Source organism: Abramis brama, assembly GCF_963993115.1.
Source record: "Abramis brama genome assembly, chromosome: 12".
Lineage (NCBI taxonomy): Eukaryota > Metazoa > Chordata > Actinopteri > Cypriniformes > Leuciscidae > Abramis > Abramis brama.
In genome coordinates this window covers 33,322,239-33,345,126 of record NC_139974.1, presented here as the reverse complement: position 1 = coordinate 33,345,126, position 22,888 = coordinate 33,322,239, and the positions used below count along the sequence as shown (strand labels likewise).

Here is a 22,888-nt window from a genome sequence, read left to right as displayed (position 1 = left end):
AGACAGCTGGAAAAGTCATTGTAATTTAATTATTCAAATGATGTATTCACTGAAATGAATAATCTTTTGGTCAAAATTGTGAGATCCCTACTATTAAAACTATTTCAAGAATATGCACTTTTTACATATTTTGTTTGTATTGGGAGAAATACAAAATCCAAAAGCCCCCAGCTGTTCAAAGGCCTTCCTGTCTCAGCTAATTTGACCATTGATACTTTTGCTGAAATAATGACGAACTAAAAAATGATGTCAGTTTAATGCAGTATTTATTTTATTTTAGCAATTAAGATTTTAAGGTTATTGGTCTCCCCTCGAAGTTCGCTGAGCGGCCTAATGGGCTCCTCGTTGAGAGAACCACTGTTTTACATCACTTTATTTAAAAATATTTTCCGTGTTTGCCACTGAACCGTACTAATAATACACAAAATAATTTAAATATACGTTTAAAAGACATATTAAACAGTCAAAACGTGACACGCAGTCATTTCCGTTTCGAGCGACGTCAGTGGGCGGGGTTTCCTTCTCGAAATGCGAGTGTCGTCACACGCTGGGGCTTTCCTCGGTGACGCGAATGGAAAAGAATCAAGCTGCGGACATAATCTGAATCTGAACAATATCGCGGACAGGGCAGCAAAAAAGGACTGACATCCTCCCCTCGGGCTGATGTTCGGGGAATGTTGTAGCGGATAGCACTAGGGTGATATTTGTCAGGTTTACAGGACAGTTGGTTGAATGTACATGGTGTACAGTAGCACCGAAGCTCACTGCGTACCGCCCTATTCTGCTTCAGTTGCTTCCAATACTATCAGATCCATCTGAACGGTAAGTGCCCAACAGATCTGTCGCCATGGTTACGCTTTACAGTCCTTTTAAAGTCATTTATATGATTCCAGAATACAGTGATGTTCTGATGTTGACCAAGTGTTTTGGGATCATTGTGTGATTGATATCAGGACATATCCCAGGCCACTGATCAACATTGTTTTGTTTTACTGTAGACCTTTCTTTAAGTGCAGTAATGCGACACAAATAAATAAATAGTAAATAAACTAGTTGTTTTAAACATTGGCGATTTTATTTATGTTTTAGTAGTTACTATTGAACTTGGCATATATTAAATGTTTACATAACAGTTGTGTGTGTGTGTGTATATATATATATATATATACATATTTAGTCATGTTATTACATTTATGTGATGACCTTTGTGTGTGTGTGTGTGTGTGTATATATATATATATATCAATTATAGTGATTAACTTGTTTTAGTGATTAGATTTGAACTAGGCAGGACGCAAAAAGCTTCAATTTAAATATAAATATTTATATAATATTAAATATTGTGTCTATGTACTAGCCTTTGTATATTTACATGAACGTAATCTATCCTAAATATATCATATTTACGTATTTAGGGGCAAAGTTATGCAATATGTACATTACATGTACGTAATGTCCTTTTTTTATTGAGGAAAGGTTTTGTCCTTCCTCGTCTGCTTTGTTGACTCGGCTGAGTCTCTGTGCGTGGCTTCCTCAACTCCTTTCTAAATATAGAGCGTACTAGTTCATCATGAACTTTACAGTATTTCATGAATTTGTTGTAACTGTAATATATGTTGGAAGTTTTGGTAACACTTCTCCATCCAGTGTAAAGCAAGGAATGCACAGAATGACTTCAGTTTCATTTCTTCTTTTGCCTCACCAAACAGACGTTTAATTCCAGTCTTTCTTGTCTTGTTTTTTCAGAATTTTTGGGTTCTCCTTTTTACCGTAAACCTCCATGTGACTCACAAACTGATAAAATCGAGTCTTTAGTTTCACAGGAACCATGTTTTTTTCTTTTGTACCAGCCTCCCTCACACAATAGTCAGTGAGTGTGAATGTGGCCTACTGGTGTTAGTCATGTTTTGTCTTGAATCTTTGTACAGTGCATTCATGATAATGTAAACGTTATATGAGATTTCGACTTCTATGAGGATACAACAGGATGAGGCGAGCTGGAGAACAGACAGCTTGCTTCTTAGCAAGAATGGTACATGAACAAACACAACCACCTGCTCCACACAGACATCTCACAGCTTAAAGAGATTTCATTAAAGGGATAGTTCACCCAACAATATCAATTCTGTCATCATTTACTCTTCCTCAAGTTGTTCCAAACCTGTATGAATTTCATTCTGAACACAAAAGAAGATATTTTTAAGAATGTCAGTAACCAAACAGTTTATGGACCCCATTGACTTCCATAGTATTTTTTTTTTTCCCTACTATGGAAGTCAGTGTGGCACATCAACTGTTTGGTTACCCATATTTTTCAAAATATCTTCTTTCGTGTTCAGCATAAGAAAGAAACTCATACAGGTTTGGAACGCCTCGTATCGAGTGTGTGTGAAATCAACAATACTTTGAACCTACATTGTTAAATATGATACAGATTAGATTTAGAGCTGCACGATTAATCATTAAAGATCGCAATCTTATTCCTAAATGACACTGATTCGGCTATACTTTGACAGGTACAGTTGTCATTATAAAACAGCTTCACAAACAGTCTTTTCAACCACACAGTATCATTATTTCTATCACAGGAGTACTGGGATAAAAGTCTATAGTTCAGATGTAAACACCGAAACTCTAGTGATCAAAATAGAGTAAACCACTTTTTAAAAGTAACGTTGCGCTTCAAATAAGATTGTATTAATTATATTGTTACAGCAGTTAGTGGCAACAAGCGACTGTTAAAAATGTATTTGTCATTGAATCATTCATTCAAAAACTCTGATTTATCCAGAAATGAAACAAGGGAAGTCATTGAATCATTCATTCAACCCGATTTAAAAAAATAACAATTCGGAATAATTAAACAATTTTTTTTTAAATAGACTGCAGCAATTAAAATTTTGTCGGAACCTCTATACTTGCTTTTTTTTTTTTTTTTTGTCTATTCAGAATCATGTGATAATCTCTATTTTAGACAAGACAGAAGGACACATGCAGGCTTTGCTAAGAACAATAAGCCTCAGTGGATCTTCAGATGTGACTCGAATGGTTATGTAATGGCCAGAGATTCAGTAGCCCACCTGTACACCAATGGGCCATGTGACTGTGTGTGTGTGTGTGTGTGTGTGTGTGAGGGAGATAGAGACAGACTGAGCCGCGTGCGGTCTGGGGCTGTAGGACGATATGAAAGTGCTGAGGTTCGGTTTCAGGGTCTGACGCAGGCGGAAGCGCAGAGACGGTGTCAGTCTAGCTCGATTTTATCTCTCACAGTAATGAGTTTATCAGCAACATGCTGGCAGGAGGCCAAACTCTACATTATTTTCTATATTCTCCTTTTGTTGAAGTGTTGAATGTTGAATTTAATTTAGCTTATGATTCAGACTCAGAGTGTTTGTGTGAATTGTGTCGTTTCCTCATTCTCTGCTGTTTGCAAACCTATGCTGACTTGAAGCCTACGTGGTTAATTTGTGGTTTCTGTTAATAATTCATTTTCTGAATGCCTCTGTGACATGTTGATAAATGGTCTGAAAAAAACAACAACACAATTCATTCTGAAACAAAACTTTATAGTGAGAGATTATGAAACGAATATTCTTGTTTCTTATAGGGGATGTCTTTTACAGTAAGTGTCTTTAGTATGGATCTGCTTTCATTATGACTTCAGCAGCAGTTTCCTTTATTCGGTAGGAAAACCTATTGCTATAATATGGAAGAAATATTCTCAGGTAGGGGGAAAAGTATAAGGATAGTTCACCCAATCATTCTGTCCTCATTTACTCACTCTCAAGTTGTTTTAAACCTGTATGAATTTCTTTCTTCTGTTGAACACAAAAGAAGATTTTGTAAAGAATATGGATAACCCCAACATGTGATTGGCCCCATTGACTTCCATAGTATAGAAAATAATACTATGGAAGTCAATGGGGTCCATAAACTGTTTGGTTACCGACATTCTTCAAAATATCTTCTTTTGTGTTCAGCAGAAGAAAGAAATTCATACAGGTTTAAAACAACTTGAGGGTGAGTAAATGATGGCAGAATTTTGGGTGAACTATCGCTTTAAGACGAAATACAAAAAAGATAAATAGTTTACTGTGGTACATTTCCCTGTAAAAATCTCTTGAAAAAATACTGTAGTATTTCTACCATAGTTGTTAATAGTGTAAAAATATAATAAATGTGTGTGTGTGTGTGTGTATATATATATATATATATATATATATACACACACACACAACATTTATATATATTTTGTATTTACACACATTTATTAAAATATATAAAGCCTGAGTGAGTATTCCTTCCAAAATAATAGATTTTGTCATTACGACTTATATTATCAGAATAACAATTTGATCATAAGGCTAATTTGCTTGCGTTTGATTATTATTGTCCTAGAAATAGTGGAAAATCCTAAATGTTTTTTTTTATTAATGTTATATATACTTTCTTTTATATAATGTCATAACCTTTTTTGTTTATCTCTTGGTGTAAATGTAAAAAATCCCAGATTTCCAATGTGGTCTCACACCTTTGGACCACAAAACAAACCAAAAAAATCCCAGACTGTCACAGAATTTCCCTTTTCTACACATCTTAATCTTTTAGTATGTGTGTGTGTTTTATTGTCTCTGCATGTAATTATAAACTGTGACTGTGTGATAAAACCTGCGAGAACTAAACCAAATTTCCGGTAACGGAGATACATCTTTCATTAAACCAAGCTTGGGAGCTTATGCTGTGGATTGTTCAAACCGCTTTCAAAGTTTTTAAATAAACTCTTTCCTAAATGGAAAAACCAGGCTGCTGATTTCCAGCTGCTGCAGTGTAAGCAAAAAAAAGAGCTTCATGTGAATCGACATGTCATTCACAGCTAATTAATAATACAGCAACGTCTGTTGTACAACAAACACAGCCACGCCCGTTACACACACACACACACACACACACACACACACACACACACACACACACACACACACACACACACACACACAGCTTTGTGAACTTGCACTCTGGTACCGAGATGTGACACAGATTTTCCAGAAACAGCTTTTGTTGTGCACCCGCTAGCATCCCTCACACACACTAAACCTCAGAGAGCACAGATGGTAATTATGTGTCATCGGTTGCATTAGCAGAGGCTGCTGAAGTGGAATGGAGGGCTATTACCATCTCAGCCCTAAGTTATATATATATATATATATAAAAATATAAATAGATGGTGGAGACACTTTTTCATTGAACCTGCTATGATTCAACACCACCTCTTCAATCTGCCTGTTTAGAATAGGCAGATCTGCTCAGATCGTTTTGAATTTTCCTGTTTCCATCAGACTCTTGCATTTTGTATGCGTCTCTTGGTCACGTACAGTATAGAGCACAGTGATTGTTGCATCCTCCTGTCATAATGGGTCAAGACATCAGGACAGTGGCTGTGAGCAATGCAAAAGCACTCTGTGAAAAAGTGGGTCATACTGACTGCTGTCACTGCGTACCTCGCATATCCATGAACTCCAGCAGAAAACAGGCTGCTTTACTTTACTCTGCTTTATGCTGCGACTCTTGGTCATATACAGTGCTTATACTAGTGCTGTCAAATCAATTAATCCCAATTAATCGCGTCTAACAAAAGTTTTTGTTTATATATATATATATATATATATATACACATCTGTGTGCATGTCTGTGAATATATATATATATATATATATATATATATATATATATATATATATATATATATACATCTGTGTGCATGTCTGTGTGTGTGCGTGTGTATATATATATATATATATACATCTTTGTGCATGTCTGTGTGTGTGTGTATATATATATATATATACAGTGTTATGCATAAGTTTAGACACCCATGCTAAAGTTGACTAAAAAGAGGAATAAAAAATCATCTTTTGGAAATTGAACTTAATGCCTTAATTAAAAAAAATAGGAAAAATCCAACCTTTAAGGACACCAATTTTCTTTGTGAATGAATAATGTATCGTAAATAAATAAATGTTCTTCCTTAAAATACAGGGTGCATAAGTCTGGACACCCCTATGTTAAATTCCCATAGAGGCAGGCAGATTTTTATTTTATAAAGGCCAGTTACTTCATGGATCCAGGATACTATGCATCCTGATAAAGTTCCCTTGGCCTTTGGAATTAAAATAGCCCCACATCATCACATAGCCTTCACCATACCTAGAGATTGGCATGGTTTTATTTCAGTTAGCCTAATAGCTGCTTTGATTTGCATTGAGAGATGATCTTATGGAAAGTACCCCATGCCAATCTCTAGGTATGGTGAAGGCTATGTGATGATGTGGGGCTATTTTAATTCCAAAGGCCAAGGGAACTTTATCAGGATGCATAGTATCCTGGATCCATGAAGTAACTGGCCTTTAAAAATAAAAATCTGCCTGCCTCTATGGAAATTTAACATAGGGGTGTCCAGACTTATGCACCCTGTATTTTAAGGAAGAACATTTATTTATTTACGATACATTATTCATTCACAAAGAAAATTGGTGTCCTTAAAGGTTGGATTTTTCCTAATTTTTTTAATTAAGGCATTAAGTTCAATTTCCAAAAGATGATTTTTTATTCCTCTTTTTAGTCAACTTTAGCATGGGTGTCTAAACTTATGCATAGCACTGTATATATATATATATACATCTGTGTGCATGTCTCTGTGTGTGTGTATATACATATATATATAGATAGATAGATAGATAGATAGATAGATAGATAGATAGATAAACTTTATGTTAGATGCGATTCATCGATTTGACAGCACTAGTTAAAACACTACTGAAAATGCAGCTATAATGGTTATATAAACGTATGTTAATACTGTGTTTTTGGACGTAATAATAAAAACTAATAATCATGGTATTTTTTAAGTACCCTAGAATAAAACACACTGCATATGAATATAGCCATCGTTTATTTTTATTAAAGTGCTGGCACGTTATGTCGAAATTACTGTAATTACAAGATTCCGACTTGTAAAAAGCACATAATTACAACATGTAAACCAGGAGTTTTTGGAGAGCTCCTAATTGTACCACCTTATGTGCATATTCATTTCTGAATTCAAAATGATTTTGATATTTTTGTGGGGGCATAAATTAAAAAGAATGTCAGGGTGATACAACAGTCCTGATATCATAATGAAGACAAAAGAATGACATTCTTGAAAATAAAATCTTGACATCACATTTTATTATTTTTTAATACATATTTTTTAAATAAAACTTCACTGAATAATAAATACACTTTTGTTTATGACAAGGCAAGTGTAGTTCAAAATATCATGTGTGTGATTGCTCAAAAATGTAATATTTATGAATTAATAGTCTGATATTTAAAAAAATATATATTTATTCCTTTTTTGTATTCAAGGTGTAGGGAAAATATGTTTTTACCTTTTACCTGGTGGTTACACCACATGACGTTTTCAAAATTAAGTAATCAAAAATCAAAATCATTATTAAATTGAAACTCCTTGAAATGGTTTAAATGTTTGGTAACACTTTATTTTACAGTGTCATTGTTACATATGTTACATGTAGTTACTATAGTAATAACTATAAATTATGCATAATTACACACAACTAACCCTAAACCAAACCCTTGGAAAGCAAAAACTGATTAGAATTTAAAATGTGTACCTTGAAATGCAATGCAAGTCGCTTGGGATAAAAGCGTCTGCCAAATGCATAAATGTAAATGTATAATTTCACAGTAACAAGGACAACTTAAAATAAAGTGTAACCAAACTGATATGAACACAATACAAGGAGTACTTTATTAAGAACTCGGCACATGTATTTTCATTTTTCTTTTTTTTTCTTCCTTATCATTGACAGTGACACGCTTATTTGTCACTGACCGATTAGCAAATCTACTATGTTATCATAACACTTGGAGGTATAAGTGCACTGACAGCTTTACACTTGCATGGTGGTCTCTTTCCCTTCCCCCTCGCACAAGTAAACAGATTTGTGCTACGCAGGCATTAGTTCAGGGGTAATCAGAGCAGGAAACCAGGACACAACAGTCTTAGATGAAAGTATGTGTTTTTTATTATTTCTTGAGTAGAATTATGTATCAGAGAGATTGATACAGATTATGTTGGCCTACAAAACCATTTCCTCTGCTAGTATGACATTTGCAAACCGTATTGATTGATGTCCCTCTCAGATATAAATAAATGAATAAAGTCCAGTGGAGGCATGCGCTCATGCGTTATGTGATGTGGTGTTAATATCTGTCGTGTGTGTGTGTGTGTGTTCATGAGGGCCAGAGTCACTATGAGGGTCCTTGTTTGCTGTGTTCATAGTGGGAATTACCATGGCAACTGCACTAGCAGCGCAGTGTGAAGTGGAGAGGGAGCGCTCGAGTGTGTGAGAGTGAGGAAAGAGGGTGTCATCAACAGTGAGACACAAAGAAAATGAAAGAAGTAAAATCCATCACAAGAAGGAAAGACAGAAAATTTGATGACAGATATCAGTATTTAACAAGTTTAATGTCACAGTACCAATTACTTCCTCAACAGTGTCGTTTTTAATCGTCTGAGAAGTGGTTTATTCATCAGTACTGTCAGGCAGTCACTTCAGGAGTCCCGAGCATTAAGAGTTAACCGTGAAATGAAAAGAGATTGAGAATAAAAGAAGGGAGGAGTGTGTGTACGTGAGCGTGCACTGAGCATGCTCCTCCTACAGGCTGTCTGTGCCCTGTGCTAACTTCCTGTGCTATTTCTCTTCCTCAACAGACCGGCTGATTCAGAAGGAGAGAACAGCAGACTGGAGCACTCTCGTGTTGGCTCCGTGAATTTAGCCGAGGCAAAAGACGACGGAAGACAAGCCCTCGGGATTACGATATCTTGAGCCTGATTTTACAACTCTGATTCATTTTTTTACCAACTTCCTAGTTGTCTTTAAACGCCCCATTTTTAATTGACAGTATCTGTCAGTTTTTGTAGTACGCAACAAATTTTGGGTGCAACAATTTGTTTTTGTTTCCTGATTAACATTTACAAGAAGATTGTTGGAGTGTAAGGACTTTGCTCCCATACCATTTTTTTTACTCTATTTGTCTAGTTTATCTTGCTGTTTATTATTTAAATACGACTCCCTGTTACAGATAAGAGGAAGACATGACTTCATTAATGGAATTCTCCCAACAGGGAAACTAACTGGGATTTGTTGAGACATTGACAAACACTCTTTTGTGTATCTGGAGTGTACGTGTTCTTGAGGTTTTGGGCTTCATTGAAATCATTCCGTGGAAGGAACCAAAGGCGCATCACGAGATCTCCTCTAACCTAAGCTCGCTCACCTCTCTAAGGACTCAAGTGGGAGAACATTACAAGGTTGTTCTTGGGAAATGGGATCTGAAAAGGACTCTGAATCACCCCACTCCTCTGTTAGTGGCATTCCCAATCCGAAATGCCGTGGGCCGGGCAAGAAGCAAGGCAGGATCTCTTTTCATAGTCTCTTCCATGGCAAACGTGGATCCAGGGGGAACAAGGCTAATGTGGGCACTCCTCTCGCTCAACAGCTGCACCAACAGCAACAACTCCAGCAACAGCAGCTTCTCCAGCCTCCCACACCCACAAATGTGTCGTCAGACCCATCTATGGCAGACACGGCCGAGGCTTTATCCGCTAGCCAGGCCTCTTTGGGAGGTCAAGAACTCCTAGAGTGTCCCCTGTGCCTGGTGCGTCAACCTGCGGAGCAGCTTCCTGAGCTCCAGGGATGCAGCCACCGGTCTTGCCTGTGCTGTCTTAGGCAGTACTTTCGTATCGAGATTACGGAGAGCCGAGTGCAGCTCAGCTGCCCGGAGTGCGCCGAGCGACTTGCCCCACGGCAGGTGGCCCTCATCTTGGACGATCCCAACCTGATGGAGAAGTATGAAGAATTCCTGCTGCGCCGCTGCCTGGCATCGGACCCTGATTGCCGATGGTGTCCTGCTCCCGACTGCGGGTAAGACTGGGATGGGGTTGGGATGTCAAGGAATCGTAAAAGATACACAATACCCTGTTTGTTTTGAATAGGAGGTGTTGTTTCATATACACTACATGGCCGAAGCTTGTAGACCCTGAGTTTGGCAAGATTCCTAAATTCCAGTGAAGATGTGTCATGCAAAATACAGTGATGTTCCAGAGAACTGTGGTTGTGGCAACAGTTTGGGGAGGGCCATTTCGGTTTCATTATGATTATTCCCCTGTGCACAAAGTGAGGTCATTATAGAAATGGTTTACTGAGTAAATGATGTGGTAGAACTTGACTAGCCTAAAGCCCAGACATGTGATGAAGTGAATCCAAAGTTGGCATTTTGATTTGAAAATTGGTAGGGACATATTGCAAGGAGGACAAACCTAAATATTAAAAAAAATTTGCTTGGACAGAATTAAATTCCTTCAATTCACAATTCTCATTTCCTATTTTCTCTGACACATAATATCAGCTTTGACTGCTGACTTTCTGATATCTAGGTGACTTCATTATGAATCCTCCCATTATTTTAAAGTATATCCTGCAAACCGCTGTCACACTCCATTTCACTCATTTGAATGCTTTTAGTTCCAGTGAAATCATAAAACAATATGCAACCTAATCTGCTACTCTAACTGATATGCATCTTCTGAAAATCAGATGCTATTTTATATAGTGAGTGATGCATAAAAATTTCGCCAACCTAAAATATAGTATTGGATGTGGATAAACTAGACCAGGTACACATATGTTGCCGTGACAAAAAATTATGTTAGAGCAGCAATATGTAAACAATTTCAGCTGAAATAAAAGCCGGCTCATTGCGCAAGAACTTTATCACGAGAACACGACACCCTGAACAGCATAGCGAGTTAAGTTACCTAATTACCCAAATGTAATTACTGAAACTTTATTTTCCGTTTCGTTTTTTGGGTAAATTTGGATGAGTTTCGGTATTTCAATAAAAAAAAAATCATGTTGGAAACTTGGCACATCAGTAAGTGTATAAAAATAAATAGAAATTGCGCAAACTTGTGATTTCTGGCACTGAAGGCAAAAGACACTACTCTGAGTCACTTCAGCTCATGTTTGGAGTCTAAGACTGAAATCCGAGAATCGCCCCTGACGTAAGCATCCATTGAGCAATGAGAATTTCAGAGAGGCGGCTCCAGCTCTCAATATCAGCCTACCACAGCTCTTCCCTCAGCTCTACCCTCAAAACAGAGCTTACCCATTCATATCTGTCAAACACTCTCTAGTGTGTTGGCATCCTAAAATTACCCAAATGTTGGTTGAGAGATTTTTCACCCAGTACTGTTTGAATGGGAGCAAATCCAGCAATGTTCCAGCAATGTTCCAACATCTACTGAGAAAACCGTCCCAATAGAATGGAAGCTGTTACGAAGAACAAATTCTTAATTAAAGTCAACAGTTTTGAAATTGCTCAACAAGGGTGTGGTATTCTGGCATACAAATACATATATTTGTGTATTAATTGCACTTATATGTAATGCAGATGGATTCAATAGAAGTAAGGGGACATATTTCACAGTTTCGCTTCAGCAAGTGTAGGAGGCACTTGGACAGTTATAGGGAACACTTGCGCTTATGTGGGAGTTTATGTAGTTTAGCTGATGTGTTATTCTGTGTGATTGTGATTCACTTCAGAGGCCTTTTACAACCTGTCCTAGGTTTGTCAATCATAATGGTGTGCTGGTGACCCACATTTAAGGGACATGATTCTTTTTTGCGTCACTGCCACTTCCTATAAAGCCCACGGCTGATACTAAGGGGTTTTCAGATGGTCTGGGAATTTCTCAAATAGGCCATTTTGTCCATTAGACATCACCATATTGGCCGGTTAGTAAGTTGCATCATATAGGGTTGTGAAGTAAGTTTTCATTTTTCGTTTCGTTTTGTTTTCCAAGATGTTTCATTTGCCTCTTTTTAGACTAACAAGGAATCTCCCACCCTAGACAATACAAGCACACACTTTTCTGTTCATTCAGTCTCAGAAACTGAAGGAAAAACTCCCCCTGTAGATTTTGCTGCCTGAGTGTCAGTTCCAGTCCATGGTGCTGTTTATTACCCATCAGCCCCCCAGCCAGCTCTGCTTCAGCTAGATTGAAAGTCTAGAGCTGCCAATGGGAGAAAGGAATGGCTTGTTTCTCTCTCCCTCGGTCATATGTTGCGATGGCAACTTAGATGCGGCACAGAGGTAGAGTTGCTATGGGTAACCGAGGCTGGTATTTGATTAAGACAATCATTGGCTACTCACTTGACCGTGTGTGCATGCCACGGTGTCTTTGTGAGCCTCAAAATAGAGTGTTGATTTCATTGTCTTCAATCCTAGTGCGTGTTCTGGGATACCATAATCATGTGTAATGAGGTCTGTTTCAGCTTGACTCTACATGTGTAGGGTGTGCGTGTGCCAGTACGTGCAGGTAATTGGAAGCTCTTTGTGTAGGACATTACAGTTCTCCATTGCAGCTGAGCTGATTAATGAGGTGTCAGCTGGAGGTGGAATGTTTTCTTCAGAACCTGCTTTAGCTTCGGCCTACAGGCCAAAACTTGTACTTAAAATTAAAGGGATTGTTTTTGTCACGCATAAGCGAAAGCTAGACAAGGAAGCTGGATTCAAGTTTTATTTTAACTTGAATCAGCTTGATCCATTTCCAACTGTTCAATCATAAAATCAAAAAAGAATGTGATTTCTTTAAAGATTAAACGTCAATGTTTTTTTATGATTTAATAATATGTTTATCAGTGTGTTTACCTGTGTAGTTTTTTAAAGGTCTAAAGTAGAATTTGGCAAAAAAAAGAAAAAAAGTAATGTTCTTAGGAAAGGAATAAAATGCAACTGGAATACTTGGAAACTCCCTCAGCTGGAACATAGGCCTACTGACTGTGCAATAAATCCTCCCTTTCATTTTCCATAATGTAGTAGTGTCTGTACCTGCTAATGTTTTCCTTGACTTTAAAAGGAATTTTGACATTACAAAGAATTTGAGTTGGGAACACACTGATATCCTAGTGTATGTGATTACTTTGGGGGGTTTGTCAAAAGGAAAAATTAAGGTCATTTATATAATTGCATTCTATGGAAGCTTATTTCCGCCACTGAATAAAAAATAAAAAAGGTAACTGCCAATTTTTATCTCGCAATTCTTACTTATTTTCCCAGAATTGCATGATATAAAGTTGCAATTGTGTTGTAATGTCAGAATTGGGTGTTATAGTCACAAATGCATTTTATAATGTCAGAATTGTGCGATATAAAGTCACAATTGCATGTTATAATGTCAGAATTGCGTGATATAAAGTCACACTTGCGTGTTATGTCAGAATTATGAGATTTAAACTCGCAATTCTGTGGGGGGAAAAAAGTCACTCTGTAATTCTGACTTTATAACATGCAATTGCGACTTTATATCCCGCAATTCTGACTTTACATCTCACAATTGCGAGTTTATATAATGCAATTCTGAGAAAAAAGTCAGAATTGCGAGTTTACATTATGCAATTGTGAGAAAAAAGTCAGAATTAGGAGTTTATATCATGCAAAACTTGCAATTGTAAAATCGCAATTGTGAGAAAAAAATAAAAATTCGCAATTATCTTTTAAAAAATTGTATTCCATGGCGGAAACAAGCTTACATTGCAATCTTATTAAAAGTTGTTCTCTGTGTTTGTGCTTATGGTGTAATAAAAAAAAAAACAAGATCTGTGAAGTCTGAGACATTCACATGGTCCACATATTCCTCAGCTACATTTACAAAAATACCATGATATTACTATAATTTTGGACACTACCATGATGCTATTTTTAAAGTACCATGGAAATACCATACTATTACAGTCTGATACCAGCTCTGTAGCATGTACTTCTGTGTAAGAGCAGATTGCACAAAACTAGGTATAATGATATCTCATGTTACCTAAATCATAGATTCTCTAGGAGAGTCAGTTGACCTGTTTGCATTGTTGCCCTGCCAGTTTCGCAGTCATCGCCTCTGGATGTGCCAGCTGCCCCAGGCTGGTATGTCGAAGAGAAGGGTGTGGTGCTGAGTTCTGTTACCACTGCAAGCAAGCTTGGCATCCTAACCAGACCTGTGACTCTGCCCGCCAGCAGAGGGCGCTGTCCTTGAGAACACACAGTAACCATTCACCCAGCTACACGGCTGAGCAGGGACACAGTGAGTATTCAACTATCAGTCCACCATCTTCTTTCTCATGAACTTACAGTGAAGGGGAGAATCAAGCCATATCTAGAGACTGTAATATCAGAGATTTGGAGTTAGTCTCTTTTTACCTGGGCTAGGAGGCAACCACCTAGCAATGCCCTATAAACCACCTAGATCCCCCTAGTAACCACCTAGAAGCCTCCCAGAAACCACCCTGATCACCTTAGCAACCACTTAGCAACAAAAAACACTCCTTGGAACACCTTAGTAACTGCATAGCAATGCCCTAGTAACCTTTTAAAACACCCTAGCTACAACCTAGTGATGTCTTAGAAACCACCCAAAGTACCTTTGCTAGAAACCACCTAGTAGTGCCTTAGAAACCACCAGGACTTCCTAAGCAACCACCTAGCAACAAAAACACTCTGAACAAATTATCAACTGCAAAGAAAAGCCCTGGTAACCACACATTATTGCTAATCAAACAACCAAGTAACGTCCTAAAAACCACCCAGATAACCCTTGCAACTTCCTAGAAACCACCTAGAAGTCCCCTAGAAACCACCCTGATCACTTTAGCAACCACATAGCAACAAAAACCACTCTAATCATGTTAGTAACTGCATAGCAATGTCCTGGTAACCACTTAGAATACCCTAGTTACAACCTAGTTATGACTTAGAAACCATCCAAAACACCCTAGCAACCACTTAGTAGTGCCCTCGAAACCACCAGGATTTCCTTAACAACCACATAGCAACAAAAACCACTCCAATCATTTTAGTAACTGCATAGCAATGTCCTGGTAACCACTTAGAATACCCTAGTTACAACCTAGTTATGACTTAGAAACCTTCCAAAACACCCTAGCAACCACTTAGTAGTGCCCTCGAAACCACCAGGATTTCCTTAGAAACCACATAGCAACAAAAAACACTCCAATCATGTTAGTAACTGCATAGCAATGTCCTGGTAACCACTTAGAATACCCTAGTTACAACCTAGTTATGACTTAGAAACCATCCAAAACACCCTAGCAACCACTTAGTAGTGCCCTCGAAACCACCAGGATTTCCTTAGAAACCACATAGCAACAAAAAACACTCCAATCATGTTAGTAACTGCATAGCAATGTCCTGGTAACCACTTAGAATACCCTAGTTACAACCTAGTTATGACTTAGAAACCTTCCAAAACACCCTAGCAACCACTTAGTAGTGCCCTCGAAACCACCAGGATTTCCTTAGAAACCACATAGCAACAAAAAACACTCCAATCATGTTAGTAACTGCATAGCAATGTCCTGGTAACCACTTAGAATACCCTAGTTACAACCTAGTTATGACTTAGAAACCATCCAAAACACCCTAGCAACCACTTAGTAGTGCCCTCGAAACCACCAGGATTTCCTTAGCAACCACATAGCAACAAAAAACACTCAGAACAACTTAGCAAATGCATAGCAAAGCCCTGGTAACCAACCAGAGCACCCTAGCAACCACATAGTAATATTCTAGAGACCGCTTTGAATACTGTAATATTCAATCTGCAGCTCCTTAGAAGCCACCCAGATCACCTTAGCAACCCGCTAGCGACAAAACAAAAATACTCAGAACACCTCAGCAACTGCATAGCAAGATTACTGAGGTTTCTCTTTCCCTAAAGGACTGTGCTCTCTCCTCCTTCTCGCTAGTTTCTCTCTAACCTCCTGAATTAAAGCAGGAGTCTGCTAACGTCTCTCTCCTTGCTCTTATTCCCGTCTGACATTCAGAAAACGCTTCCTCAGCACTTACTGTTTACAGCAGATTCTGTCTGCCTGTACAAACTCTAAATCCCAACCCTTTAATCCCCACTCAGCTGATGACATCAAGCCTTGCCCCCGATGCGGTGCCTACATCATCAAGATGAACGACGGCAGCTGTAATCACATGACCTGTGCTGTGTGCGGCTGTGAGTTCTGCTGGCTCTGTATGAAGGAGATTTCAGACCTGCACTACCTCAGGTACCTTTTGCTAGTTATATCAGTGGGAATTTATCAAACTATCTGCTCAAGTCTAAAAATAATAATTATATATGGTATCTTCTCAGTCCATCAGGTTGTACATTCTGGGGAAAGAAGCCATGGAGTCGCAAAAAGAAGATTCTGTGGCAGCTGGGCACTTTGATTGGTGCACCGGTGGGCATCACTCTAATCGCTGGCATCGCAGTTCCTGCTATGGTTATCGGCATCCCCGTTTACATTGGACGCAAGGTGCGCTATGCCAACATCCCATCCTTTCCCCGCAGCGCTAGTTTAGATGTTAACAAAACCTTTATCAGCTGCTATCAGGAACGGAAATTCCTTAAAAAGCCTGGGAATTTCCCTCTCTTTTGCCAGTTGCTCAACCAGCTTAACCACGTTTGATATCGAATAACTTCCTGCTGAAAAATACAGAGGACATACTTATTTAATTTAATAGATAAAAGCTCATTTGTGTCAGTGCGATAACACAGCTGCTGTTTGTCACAGATCCACTCGCACTATGAGGGCAAGAAAACGTCACATCACAGGAGGAATCTCGCCATTACTGGTGGTGTGGCTCTGTCAATCATCACAGCTCCAGTCATCGCTGCTGTCAGTGTGGGTGAGTATTCCTGAAAACAATTACATTCATACCGTTTAAAAGTTTGGGATCAGTACGTTTTTTTTTTATTAAAGAAATTATTAATACTTTGATTCAGCAAGGATTCATTAAATTGATCAAAAGTGACAGTAAAGACTTTTACATGGTTACAAAAGAACTTTTTATTCATCAGATAATTCTGGAAAAATATTTTTTATTACAGTTTCCACAAAAATATTGAAACCGTTTTCAACTGTGATAATAATAAGAAATGTTTCTTGAGCAGCAAATCAGCATATTAGTTGAAATTCATCCTTGTTACTTTTTTGGTGCAGATTTGTCATTTTAAAGGGATAGTTTCCTCGTCCTCATGTTATTCTAGACACGTTTGACTTTCTTCTGTTTAGAGAATATATTAGCTACGCTCACAAATCAGTTTCTCTCAAGTTCAACTCATTGACTAACAGCAAATCAATAACGAATATAAATTTTCATCTGTTCATCACACAAAACTATCATATGGCTTCAGAAGACATGGAAAATAACACGTTGTGCATTGTATAGACTGCTTATATGACATTTAATGATACTCTGTTGATGCTTCCTTCTGTTCCTACCTTCCTATCTAAAGTTGTAAGCTTCAGTTCCCGTTGATTGAAATGGACTCTATTGACGATATCGCTTCCGCATTTAGCCTCAGAGGCAACCGCAACTTCCAGTGCAGCACAGTGTATGCAAAATATGAGAAAATTGAATCTAGAGGAAGTGTCACACAAAAGAACAAAGCGATATGTGATATATTTAAAGCTTGTATTGATCAAAGACTGTAAAAAAGATGGACAACTTGTCTCTACTCTCCACTGTAGAAAAGTAAAGCCACAATATCCCAGAAACGGTCGTTGCCGATTTCGTTGTTTGGATTCGGGCTCCAAACAACGAAATTGGCAACGACCGTTTCTGGGATATTGTGGCTTCACTTTTCTACAAGTTGTCTCTCTATATATATGTATATATGTTTTTATAGCATCAAATAACTAACCAAAACCAAACTTATTGGGAAAATGAACACTTGAACACCTAGCTTGAACGCTTGAACTTCAGCGTGATAAGAACTACCTAAAATTACCTAAATGAAAAATATCGGAATAAATATGTTTCAAGTGTAATTCATTTTTTTTAGTTTGGCTCACATCCCATTCGATTACATGGAGAGGGTGGGGTTTATGACCTATACTGCAACCAGCCATCAGGGGGCGATCAAAGTGTTTTGGCTTCGCTTTTCAGGACATGTGCAACACACTTGGTTTTATTATACTCAAATGTTATATTTACTATAGTTATATATAGTATTATACTGTATATAATACACTATATCATAATGTAATTAGTTGTGAACGACAGTTATTAGAAATATGACAGAAAGAGTTTGCTACTACCACAGTTTGCTATGGGAAAATAGCAGCGGAAATACTTTGTCCATTACGTTGAAAAGAATTGCTAGCACAGTACATCAGATTTTCTCATCAACTCTCGCTTTAACTCAAATCCCAAAGTCTGACTACAGCTCCATATCTGTGTCTCTTCCCTACAGGCATTGGTGTCCCCATCATGTTGGCGTATGTGTATGGTGTTGTGCCTATCTCTCTGTGCCGGGGCGGGGGCTGTGGGGTGAGCCGGGGGAAAGGTCGCGGTGTTAGGATAGACTTTGATGAGGATGACGGGCCTATTACAGGTAAGACAAAGAGGATTGATCAAGTGATATCATCTGGGTAAAACCTATTCAGTGTATTGAACTGTCAACCGGACACTTTCTCTCTGTAGTTGCTGATGCATGGCGAGCGCTGAAGTCTCCCAGCCTGGGAGAGAGCAGTTTGGAGGGAGGAGCCAGTGGCCTCAGTACCACCTCTCCAAGCGAGGGCCTATCCGTCGCCCCAGGGGGTCTGGGAGACACGCCGCACTTCAACACACTAGCAGGAGGAGCACTCGGTGCGAGGACAGGAAAATACAGCAGGTATGTGGGTATTCAGGGCATGCTGGGTTATTCTGTGTACTGTATGGTAAATATAGAAGAGCTGCACTGTAAATATGGGTGGTGTTCTTGTTTTTCATGGAAACATGTTTATGTTTTAGGCTGGAGGTGCAGGGGACAGAGCTGGGAAAGGAAAGTGCCGGCAGGGAGACGGGCAGCTTGGGAGCAGCCAGTGACTGTGCCAGCACAAGGGGCATGGCGGGATCAATCACTTCCTCTTACACCTTACCTGACAGGTGTGAACGTCACTCTGAGTAATCATATCTGCATGACTAATAAATGTACACTACCGGTCATAAATGTACACTACAGGTCATAAATGTACACTACAGGTCATAAATGTACACTACCGGTCAAAAGTTTTGGGTCAGTATAATTGTATGTTGTTGTAAGATGTCTCTTCTGCTGACAAAAGCTGCATTTTCTTTTTAAATACAGAAAAAAATGTAATATTGTTCAATATTATTGAAATTATATTTAAAAAAAAAGATATTTTAATTTTCAAATCATTTAAAGCTGAATTTTCAGCATCATTACTCTTTAGTGTCACATGATCCTTCACAAATCATTCTAATATGCTGATTCTTATTATTAATGTTGAAAACAGTTGTGCTGCTTAATATTTATGTGGAAACCGTGATACATTTTGCTCAGGATACTTTGATGAATAGAAAGTTCAAAAGAACTGCATTTATTTGAAACAAAAATGTTTTGTAACAATGTAAAAGTCTTTACTGTCACTTTTGATCAATTTAAGGCATCTTTGCTGAATAAAAGTATTATTTTTTTGCCTTACCGACCCCAAACTTTTTAACAGTAGTGTTTATCAGTACCGCAATGGTTATCAGCCAATATTAGAGATTGAAAATAATAATAATAATAATAATTAATAATAATATTTATATACTTTATTGCTGTCATCTAATGCTCACTTAAAGTGGATATTTAAAACACGAATAAATTAACTGTTAAATGTAATATTTAGCAAATCTAAAAATGAACATCCATTTTTCATACTGTACCTTATAACGTTGTGGTGCCTAAATACATTTGCAGCATCTAAATTTATTTTAGTTTATTATTTAGACTAAATATTATACAATTTAAAAAATGCCCATTATTGGTCTTTGGCTTTAACATGAAAATAATGATTAGCTTATCAGTACCAACCAGTATTTTAATAGTGGTGCATCCATAAGATAATTATGAAATAGTAGCAGCTTTGATAACTTCTCCTGGAAATGAGAATATGACACTTCATCTCACCTTTTCAATGACCTGTTGTGTTTCAGAGAGGGCACTAACCTTGAGATCCAGGTGGACATCGAAACTAAACCGAGCCATCTGTGTCTGACCACTGAAGAGGATCTAGCTCCGCCCACTGTTGCCATGGTGCCCGGCTCGGGGGAGGAGCCTCAGGACTGCAGTTCCCGCAGGAGCGGGGTTGTCCTGGATTCCCCTCTGGGCCTGTCGCCAGGAATGTCACTCAGGGAGGGTCTCCGAGACGTCACCCTCGCTCAGCCGGAGAGCATCCGCAGCGACCTGGAAATGTCCGACACGCAGTCAGACGACATCGCGGAGCTCACGTCCGACGACTGCGACTCGCCCCGTCCCAAGAGCTGCCACCCCGCCCCCCCGCCGCAGACCACCTGCAGAGCCTTGAACCCCACCGACAGCCTGCACTGTCCCGACAATGTCATCCTTTACGTGTGAGAGAGACTCTCTCCATTGCACAAAGCCAACCATTTCTGAGCTTTTGACTTGTTAATGCTTTACCTGTTATTTTGCTGCTTTTTATAATTATTAAAACACCTTACTTGCATCCAGACAACTCATGGAACTGACAGCTCATCGCTCTGCTCTCCTGTCCCGTCTCTTAATTGCGGGCACGGACAGGTCCTCTACCTCTTCAGAAATTCATACTATTATTCATTAGTTGGTGTTTACTTCTCGATGGAGCAATGCCTTGAGCAACAACAACAACAAAAAAAGCGGTACCATCGTGGCCAGAAGAATTTCCCTAGATAACAAACAAACAGACAAATAATGCTACAAAGTGAAATGTCGCCAAGCACATGTATACGCGAGTGGTTTGTATGTGGATGACACATGACAGTATTGTTTGTATGTTTGTTATTCTTCGTTGTTTTTTTTAAATCGACCTGGAAATTGTATGATTTTGCATGCGCTGCGCTAGTATTGTTTCGGTCACGTTTGCACAGAAGAACGCACACTTCAGAGTGAGAGAGATCAGTATGGAGTAAGGTCAGTCTGAACTTCACTAAGACAGTTTGACTTGAATCACTGACCGCCTGCCTTACAGACCGAGCACATGCTCTCAGATCCCTTGCACTGTCTGTGACTCACTGACTACACTGTTTGTGCCCTCTTGAGCTGAGAGATGAGAGACGTATGGATGTGTGGATCATGTTTACCAGTGTTGATTTTATTGCTGGGTATTAAATCATATTGTATATCAAGGATGGAACTGACATTCACATGCATGTCTGTTGTTTTTAATGTTATTATTTGATTATGTTTTTTGGCCTATTTTATCTCTTTCTTAAGCACATGGCTTTTCGTTTTGCGCAATTGCAGTTTTATTTTCAGTTTGTTTCGCCCGCTAGCCGGACGGATGGATGGAGAGAGATGGGTTGGTTGGATGGATGAGCACTCCTGCACTTTATCCAACTATTTATCATTGTTCTACATTGTAGGCTTATATTTATGCACTCCCTTTTTTTTTTTTTTGGATTTCAGCTTCTCTGGGAAATGTTTGAATGCTGTAGTTATGATTTTATTATTTAATTTTGGATGTAATAAAATATTGTCATTTTGTTTTGCATTCTTAACATGCTATGCTTTCTGAATCTCATAATTATATTTGGCTGCAGAGAGAATTTACATGTAATGATGGATTAGCTTTGTCTTGTAATCACAAAAAATGGATTTGTGGTTGTCACATCTTTTGCTCTCTTTCTTTTTTTTTGGTTGTGTGAAGATGCGTTTATATTTTTAGGTTTATGAGCGGATTGTGAAAACTACTTGATAATTTGACTATAAACTGGTTATTGTGAAATGAGTGTTAACAACTAAATTCAGTTACGCAAGCAATATGCTGAAGAGAAGGTGTGTTCAATCTAGCGTTGTTTTGTACATCCCCACAAAGAGAACTGCACTGGCTGTGAGTGTTTGAAACAACATAAAAAATTAAACATTTCATCCTTTGTGGCAAGTTTGGACTCTTTTCCTCCTTTATGGCAAATTTTGTAACTGTAATTGTGGTATGTTCAGACTGTGAGTAGAAAGCCTGCAGACCTAATGATCAAACTTATGCTCTCAAAACATGTGAGGCTCATTTTTGGATTAAAGACTGAAAAACTGGTTGTAAAATTAATCAGAAATACAATATATTGCTTAATTCATCTGTAAATATTGTAAGTTAGAGTTATATTCACCTTAGGTACATTGTTAATTACATTGATAATTACATAAATAATTAAAATCTTACAACACATTTTAAAGGTTCAGTGCAAGGTTATTAAGTAAAACTAAAATATTAAAACTTCAACTAAATGAAAAAGAGACAAAGCTAAAATGAAAACTGAAAATATTCAAATTATATATATATATATATATATATATATATACACTGCTCAAAAAAATTAAAGGAACACTTTGAAAACACATCAGATGTCAATGGGGAAAAATGTCATGCTGGATATCTATACTAATATGGACTGGGTAATGTGTTATGAACGAAAGGATGCCACATCGTTTGATGGAAATGAAAATAATCAACCTACAGAGATTGAATTCAAAGACACCCCGGAAATCTAAGTGAAAAAATGATGCAGCAGGCTTGTCAATTTTGCTGAAATTTTATTGCAGCAACTCAAAATGGTACTCAGTAGTTTGTATGGCCCCCACGTGCTTGTATGCATGCCTGACAACGTCGGGGCATACTCCTAATGAGACGACGGATGGTGTCCTGGGGTATTTCCTCCCAGATCTGGACCAGCGCATCACTGAGCTCCTGGACAGTCTGAGGTGCAACCAGGTGATGTC

General features: G+C 38.2%; 1 protein-coding gene across 1 annotated transcript; it reads left to right on the top strand.

Moving 5' to 3' along the window:
* Window positions 1–546: 546 nt before the first annotated feature.
* On the top strand, window positions 547–22,055 carry rnf19b (ring finger protein 19B). The gene is made up of 10 exons (XM_084131077.1): window positions 547–822; window positions 8,780–9,992; window positions 14,001–14,200; window positions 16,046–16,190; window positions 16,277–16,439; window positions 16,698–16,812; window positions 18,383–18,523; window positions 18,613–18,802; window positions 18,922–19,056; window positions 20,113–22,055. Exons 2-10 carry the CDS (start codon window positions 9,394–9,396, stop codon window positions 20,531–20,533), a joined length of 2,109 nt encoding a protein of 702 aa, XP_083987203.1. The 5' UTR covers window positions 547–822; window positions 8,780–9,393; the 3' UTR covers window positions 20,534–22,055.
* The last annotated feature ends 833 nt before the right edge of the window (window positions 22,056–22,888 follow it).

Bases quoted from the DNA above. Each gene is read 5' to 3' on its own strand.
- rnf19b (XM_084131077.1), top strand. From the start codon at position 9,394: ATGGGATCTGAAAAGGACTCTGAATCACCCCACTCCTCTGTTAGTGGC. The intron at 9,993-14,000 runs GTAAGACTGGGA...TTGCCCTGCCAG, and splicing joins TGTCCTGCTCCCGACTGCGG to TTTCGCAGTCATCGCCTCTG. The intron at 16,440-16,697 runs GTGCGCTATGCC...TGTTTGTCACAG, and splicing joins CCGTTTACATTGGACGCAAG to ATCCACTCGCACTATGAGGG.